General features: G+C 51.5%; 1 protein-coding gene across 1 annotated transcript; it reads left to right on the top strand.

The window, feature by feature from the left end:
* Positions 1-6,418: 6,418 nt before the first annotated feature.
* On the top strand, positions 6,419-7,453 carry LOC113940028 (olfactory receptor 14C36-like). The gene has a single exon (XM_027631083.1). The coding sequence runs from the start codon at positions 6,419-6,421 to the stop codon at positions 7,373-7,375; it is 957 nt and encodes a 318-aa protein (XP_027486884.1). The 3' UTR covers positions 7,376-7,453.
* Positions 7,454-8,109: the final 656 nt, after the last annotated feature.

Genomic DNA, 8,109 nt, shown 5'->3' with positions numbered 1-8,109 from the left:
AGTGGTGGGAGGCACAAGGGGTGTCTCCTGCCATCCAGGGCTTGTGTCCACCATTGTCAGCACGTAGAGCTTGCCTTGGTGGGTTTGGGGAGTGTGCTGGGATCAATCTACCAGGCCTGCCCACATCTCTAGTTCAGCCATCATCCCATCAGAGAATGCCAACAGTGCCAGTTCTCATGCAAGCTGTCTGTGAGATCTGAGAGTTACCAGTGGCACCATGGGAATGGTTTTGGTGTTGAATGATGCTCAAACCAATCTGGTTCACCCAACTCCAAACACACATCCTGCTTTTGGAAGTTGGATGGGACAGAGAAGCTGCTAACCGGCCTGTACATTTGTGAGGAGCAGTCAAGCACTTTACTCTATAGAAGTCCAGTCCCCTTTCATCCAGGCAGGTTCTTCTAACACAGCCCTTCTTGGGGTTTATGTGTGGAGATTCCTGCCTTGGCTGGGGATGCCCTCCAAGGACACTCCTCAAGGCTGAGCAAAAGAAATCTCCCCATGACCGTTGGTATGGGTGAGTTACATCAAATCTCTACTTAATAATTATTTCTTTTAGCTAGCTTTAATAGAATTGTTTCGATAATTGCATCAATATAGTGAATTATACTATCTGTATTAATAGTAGTTTTAGTCTTTATACCATCTAGTAAATAATTCTGATTAAGATCTTTTGTCCGATCATTTGTAAGAATAACTGATTCATTTTATAGAAATATTCTCATTTGGCCAATCATTAAAATCTATGGGACAAAAGTGGTTCAATCCCACTTCTGTAATTCCTTAAATTTAACTTGTTGACAAAATCTGAGGCAAAGATTGGATCCCTTATTCCTTGAGGCTCCATAGTGGGACAATGGCTCCTTGATTCCATGAAGTTGCATTTTTTCTCAGCATTCTTTGGTTCCATAAGGCCCTGTAGTGTCACAATGGCCCACTGATTCCATCATTTTCCCCAGTGTCACAATGGACCCTTGATTCCATGAGATTCCGCAGTGTCCCATTGGTTCCCTTTGGTTCCAAAAGGTTCTGGGATGTCCCACTGGCCCCTTGATTCCCTGACATTCCACAAATTCCTGGGGTCCTTTTGATTCCATGAGGTTCTGCAATGTCCCATGTTCCCTTTGGTTCCAGGAGGCCCCAGTGTATTCCAATGGCCCCTGGATTCCAGGAGATTCCACAGTGTCCTGGGGTTCCCTTGTCTCCCTGAATTTTGGCAGTGTCCCGGGGTCCCTTTGTTCCCAGGAGGTTCCCTTGTTTCCATCAGGCCCTGCCACGTCCCACACTCCCTTTGGTTCCATGAGGTGCTGCAGGGTCACAATGCCCCCTTTATTCCATGAGGTTCCGCCACGTCCCAGGGTTCCTTTGGTTCCACGGGGTTCCACAGTGCCAAAACTCCCTGGTTCTTATCCTTCCAAAATTTGTGGGCCCATTCTGTCCCTTCCTGGGATGGAGCCCCATTGTGTTTCTGCAGGAATGGATCCATGGTCATCCTGCCACTGCACAAATTTAATGCTGCAGAAACATCACTGCAGGCCCGACCCTGGATGCAGGAACAGTCTGGGAACTCCAGGCCTACTCCCATTCAGCAGAGCCAGTCGGGGTCCCAAAGAGCACAAGGGATTGACTGCAACCCCTGCAGTTCTCTGGCATTGCTGGGGACAAATGCAGGAACTGCCAGGAGCTCTGCAGAGCCCTGACAGTGCCACTGCAATCCCAAGCTGCATTGCCCAGCTCAACACTCAGCACAGCCAAGGCCACAACCCTTCCTGAAAGGTGTCCCTTGTGGGCAGGGCCAGGGGGACAAACCCCTCGATCTGTCCCTGCACATGTTGTGTCCAATTCTCATCCCACACTTAGGGACAAAGTCAGCCTACATTGTGTGTTTAGCTTTGCATTTGCTTCACTCTTTTGTGCTTCCAACACACACCCCCCCAGTGTGGGCAGAGTCTGGCCCCCCAAAGAACACAAGACCTGACTCTTTGTGGCTCCCGCTGCAGTGTTTGGACCTTGGGCCACAATCTGTGCCAGGAGCAGAGAGGTCTCCTCCCACAGAAACTTTCTGGCAATGGAGTTAATAAGAAAACAGGACAGGCTGTGGGGATCAGAGTCAGGGCATGACCTGGGAAGTGTTTGAGCATCCTCCTGTTTACCATGACCAGCCTTTTCATCCCTTTTCTCTCTGCTTTCTCACACTTGTTCCTTCACAAACCACCATGATCCCACCATTTCCCTTCCTTTGGTTCTTCCTTAGAGATCCCATGGCAAGTCTTGCACAGTCCCCAGATGTGCTTTCTTGTTGCCCATCATAAGTCTCAGACCCCAACCAGTATCCCCCATCTTCAACTGGCAAGGTCATCCTGGGAGTCTCTGCCATTGACCCATTTGGTGAAACTTTCACACAGAGATGTTGGAACCATATTTGAATTGATTTTTTACCTTTTGGTTTACAATGGCTTCTCCAAAAACATGGTAATTCATGTCCTAGTGATACCTTAAGCCCCTTATGTTTTTTTTATTTTTCTAATATTGGTAAGCCTTGTAAGTTTTATAAGTAGATTCTAAAAGCAGCAACCCTCCCTCCTTTGTCCCTTGTCCCTTATCCCTTTCCCTCTAGCACCCTTGTTTACACATTCCTTAACACTCTTACCCCATCCTATGCTCCCTATATCAATCCTACTCCTGAAACCAATAGAAATGTTTAGTCTCTTGTCAAGGCAAGGCCTAGATTTTTGGCAGAACAGCATATCAAGGCCTAAACCACAGAACACGGTCAAAAACTGGGTAACTATGTACCCTTTCTGCTCTGAGGGAGATGAAGGTGGGATGAACAGGGGGTCCCGAAATGCACCCCAGACCCATTTTCAGGGGGTGGATCCAGGGCGGTCCAGAGTAAAGGCCACAGGGTGGACACATCTGGGATTGGATGGATGGTATTATAAAACATAACATCTCAGGCACGGCCTGCGCATGCGTCTTGTAACATCTTAGCCTTGGCAAATAAACCCTTTCTTATCTCACCCCTAATTAACTGCTCTGGAGATTTTTTCAGCACCTAAATTCCACGGCAACACTAGCAACAGAAATTCCTTGGAGAAAGAGTTTGGGACTCAAAGAATCAAGAATGGTTGGAAGGGAGAAAAAAGCTCATGTGGTCCAAGTCCCTGGACATGGAGAGTGACATCTTCACTAATTCAGGCTGCTCAAAGTTCCTGACCTTGGACAAATCCAGGGATGGGACATCCTCTTCTGTTGCAGTTCTTGCCAGCCCCATTGGTAAGTATTTCTTCATTTTATCTGATAGAAAGCTCCCCTATTTCAGTTTAAAGTCATTGCCCCATGTTCTGCCACTACAGGCCTTGGTAAAACGTATCCATGTGACTATCTTAGATCATGTTTTCATCAGCAGACACCTTGGAGAGTGCTCAGAGATGTCCCAGGAAGGGGTTTGGAGGTCTCAAACATATAACTACTCTACAGGGGCAAAGGAGTGGTGGGTTCAGTGGTGTGCAGGCAGAGGACAGCAGAGAACCCTGGGAGTGCTTGAAGAGTCGCTTTAGAGAGGGTGGATGCTTTTGTTGTAGCAGAAAACAGCACGAGAAAGAAAGAATTAATGGCAAGTGCAGCTGGGGAGGTCCAGGTTGGAAACAAGGAGAAAGAAATTTCACTTGAAGGGCAGTTCTGTGGTGTAACACATCACCCAGGAGGAGTCTGGATGACCCCAAGGCTCTGTGTGTGCAGGAAGAGCCAGGGAGGACGCAGAGATGTCAGTGCAGGAAGGTGCCAGCCAGGTGGGGCAGCCGGGGGGATGACGACAGCCTGCAGGGAAAGGGGCAGGGCATGGACACCATAGGACAGCCTGGGCTGGAGAGGAGACAGGGATGGGGAGAAGCTGAAAGGCCCTGACACAGCCACCTTCTGCAGGCCTTTGGCCATGGCTGCTGTCTGTGCCCCTGATGCCAGGAGGAGGGGAGTGGCCCTTGCAGCCCTGGAGCCTCCTGGCCTCCTTGTCCCTGCTCAGCAGCCTGGCAGGTGCCACCCCATGGTCCTGCCCTTGGCATTGCACATCCCACATCCCAGTGCCCCAGGAAGAGCCCTGAGGAATGAGGCAGGGACAGCATCTGCCTTCCCAGGGGCTGGGGGTCAAGCCTTGGCCCTTTGGATTAAGGAAACAAGTCACGGTTTATTCAGCATCAGAGCCACCTTTCCCTTGCTTGTCCATCCTTGTCATCACTGTCTACAGTTTTCTGCTCTAACTGGAACCTGGGGACACATTCTCAGTTGTGTCCCTCAGTGAGACTCATTAGCACTACAAGAAACTTTAGTGTTTCAAACTCATTTTGACTTCCTGAGAAGTTGTTTGAACTTCCTCTCAGGGACTGAGTCTCATGTAAACAACCTAAAAGTCCCCTGAGGGTCATGAAGTCCCTGGGGCTGTTGCTGTGCTGCTGAGCTGGGCTGGGCTCCTGGCACACAGGGAGCTCCTGGCAAGCAAGAAGAGCTTCAAAGAGACAGCTCTGCTGGTGAGCAGTTCCTCTGCACAGCCCAGCAGGGCTGAGGGCACTGCCTGCAGCACCCAAGACATAAAAGCAAGGCAGAGAGAGGTTACACACAGCCTGGGCTGGGAGGGAAGTCCAGAGGAAGATCCACTGGAGGGGGAATCTTTCCAGGCTCCCACACGGTAAGTCAGCATGAAGGGCAATGTGTCTGCAGTTGGTGCAAAGATCTCCTAATGCTGGCACATCCTACTCCCTGCTGCACCATCCCAGGCACATCCCAGCAGGGTTCCCTTCTCCCAGGGATGGCTGCAGGGTTGTGAAGCCAGGCTGTGCCACCCAGGCTGCCCCAAGCTGTCCTGCAGAGCAGGGTCCTGCAGCCCAGGGCTGTGCCGGGACAGGAGCTCTGCCACTGCCAGGGGCAGCTCTCAGCCGGGCTGGGGAGCTCCCTCAGGGCTGGGCAGAGGCTGGGGGTGGAAAGAGCAAAGCCTGCCAGGGTAGGGCAGGTTTCTTCTGCTATTGAGTGAGAGTTTCATGGGGCAGGGTTGCTCACTGAACCAGAGCACCCCAGCATATTTTCCAAGGGATACTTCAAGGGGAACGTCCAAGGAGGGATTTTGTTCAAGCTCTCAAGCCACATGCTTGGAGGTTTGAGTTCCAGAGGGAACTCTGGGGAGCTGCCCAGGGCTGAGAACAACTTTCTGGCACTGTTGGTCTCTGGGAGGTGGCACAGCTGGCTCAGGGTGATGCTGCCCTGAGTGCCCAGTGGGCTCTGCCCTGGCCTCTCCCAGCTGGACCCTCCCTGTGCATTTCCTTGGTTCTCAGCTTGCCCCTGGTCCCGAGATTGTTCCCTCCTTCTCTCAGTCAGGCTCACTGGGGAGGGGAGTTCAAGCAACACAGACCAACACTGATCCTGGCATTCCCCTCAGGTGGGTGTGTCCCTGGGAATGAGACATTCCAGTTGTCCTCTGCCCTGTGGGGCTGTGGGCAGTGAAGTCTGTAGGCCTGGGTAAGGAGCTCTTTTCCCCTCAATCAGACCTTGTCATTAGGACACTTGGCTTTTTTCTGAGGTGTCCTTCCAAGCTGGGAGCTGCCCTCGAGAATGCAAATCATCCTCCCAGCACAGCTGTGTTCTCTGAAAGCCCCAGTGGAGAGGGGCAGAGATGCTGTGCCCATGCCAGGAGATGCTGTTGGGTTGGAGAGATGAGCCCCGGGTGTCCTTGGCTCCAAGTGGGGTGCTGAGCCCTTGAGACAGGCTGAGACACTGAGGGCTCTGGGATGGATCCCTCTGCTCTCAACAGTGTCTGATGACTTTTCAGACCAAACTGGGAGTGTGATCAATCTCCATCTCAGGAAGGAGCAAAGCCAGGGCAGTTGGGAACAAGAGAGAGGGACTGATGAGCTCCCCTCACTCTGCACTAAGCCCCAGACAATCCTTCTGCCTGGTAGGACCTGCTCTGTTCTCCCTGAGTGCATCAGAAGTGCTGAAGGGTTCTGACATCCAGGAACACTCCTCAGCAGAGATGAGGGAATTGTAAAAAAAAAAAATAAAATGAAACAAAGCTGTGACACTGCTGTCCTGGTTTTTCTCAGAAACTGGGAGTGCCGTGGGAGCAGTTTCATGTGACACAGCTGAACACCAGGACGGGCCCCTGTGCCCACCATGCCCATGACCCCACCAGTGCAGAGCACGGCTGACCCCTCACAGCCAGTGGGCAGAGGGTCTGCTCCTCATGGAAGATGTAGTGAGCCCTGAGCAGGGCTCCAGCCCTGGAGCTGAAGGAGAGACTCCTAGAAAAGGAAAACCAGTGGAGCAGTGAGAGGGGTGTTGGAAAGCGGCTTTGATTTTTCTTAGAATGTTCTGCACTAACTTATCACTGTTATTTCCGACATGAACAGGTCCCCATGTCCAGAGGCAGTAAATGCCCAACAGCAGTTCCCTCACCCAGTTCCTCCTCCTGGCATTCTCAGACAGGTGGGAGCTGCAGTTCCTGCACTTCTGGCTCTTCCTGGCCATCTCCCTGGCTGCCCTCCTGGCCAACGGCCTCATCCTCAGCGCCGTAGCCTGCGACCACCACCTGCACACCCCCATGGGCTTCTTCCTGCTCAACCTCTCCCTCACAGACCTGGGCTCCATCTGCACCATTGTCCCTAAAGCCATGCACAATTCCCTCTGGGACACCACAACCATTTCCTACCATGGATGTGCTGCACAGCTCTTTTTTTTTGTCTTCTTCCTTGGAACAGAGTTTTCCCTCCTCACCATCATGTGCTATGACCGCTACGTTGCCATCTGCAAACCCCTGCACTACGGGACCCTCCTGGGCAGCAGAGCTTGTGCCCACATGGCAGCAGCTGCCTGGGCCACTGGCTTTCTCAATGCTCTGTTGCACACAGCCAATACATTTTCCCTGCCCCTGTGCCAGGGCAATGCCCTGGGCCAGTTCTTCTGTGAAATCCCACACATCCTCAAGCTCTCCTGCTCGCAGTCCTATATCAGGGAACTCGGGCTTATTGGGGTTACTGACTGTTTAGGATTTGGTTGTTTCATTTTCATTGTTTTCTCCTATGTGCAGATCTTCAGGGTTGTGCTGAGGATCCCCTCTCAGCAGGGACGGCACAAAGCCTTTTCCACGTGCCTCCCTCACCTGGCCATGGTCTCCCTCTTTGTCAGCACTGCCATACTTGCCTACCTGAAGCCCCCCTCCATGTCCTCCCCATCCCTGGATCTGGCACTATCAGTTCTATACTCAGTGGTGCCTCCAACACTGAACCCCTTCATCTACAGCCTGAGGAACCAGGAGCTCAAGGATGCCCTGAGGAAAATGATGACTGGATGCTTTTCAGGAGCAACAAAGTGCCTGTTTTCTGGTGTGTAGCATTCAGAATGTGACTCCTTAATGGCCCAGCTTTCCTGCTCAGGTTTTTCGTGGAGGTCATTGGGTTCTTCTTGCAATAATATTGTTATGAAATTAAATAATAATTGTTCTTCTTGCAATAAAATATTATTATGCATCTGCCTTCTAATTTAGTGTCTACTCATTGAATTTGACCCAGAGATGTAAAAATGATGAATTGTGTTCTCTGAATATTTAAACAAAATAAAGGACCCTGTAGTGCCTTTATTGTCCAAGACCCTTCTTCTTAAATGTTCCTAAAGGACAGCACACTGCAGGACAGAGTGTATTTGCAAAGGGGAAGGGGACAATAATCCCAGCCCAGCAGCACAGCCAGGGAGCAGCAGGGCTTGGTCTTTCCAGAGCTGCTCTCTTGCCACTTCCACACTGTCCTCCTGAGCCCCTTTCTCGCTGTCAAGCATGAGTGCTCTCTGAGCACAGTCCTGGGGGCTGGAAGCCCTTGGAGCACAGGCAGGGACAGGCCCTGGGAACTTGTGAAGGAGAGCTGGGCTCCCTTCCAGCATCTCCAGGATGCTGTGGGATCTTCTGAGGCCACTGCATGGACTGGGACACTTCTGTGACCTTGCTCCAGGGTTGGAACTCTCCTGCAGTGACACCATGACACTCCTGCTCTCTGCTTTCCAGATTTCATTTTTAAATCCAGTCTTCCCATCCTGTTCCCAGGGACATCCTGTGAGTGCTTCAGAGCTGCCATC

The sequence above is a fragment of the Corapipo altera genome, unplaced genomic scaffold (assembly GCF_003945725.1).
Source record: "Corapipo altera isolate COAL_440 unplaced genomic scaffold, ASM394572v1 61284, whole genome shotgun sequence".
Classification (NCBI taxonomy): domain Eukaryota; kingdom Metazoa; phylum Chordata; class Aves; order Passeriformes; family Pipridae; genus Corapipo; species Corapipo altera.
The sequence above is the reverse complement of the archived record's forward strand: the minus strand, read 5'-3'. Positions and strand labels throughout refer to the sequence as shown.

Bases quoted from the DNA above. Each gene is read 5' to 3' on its own strand.
- LOC113940028 (XM_027631083.1), top strand. From the start codon at position 6,419: ATGCCCAACAGCAGTTCCCTCACCCAGTTCCTCCTCCTGGCATTCTCA.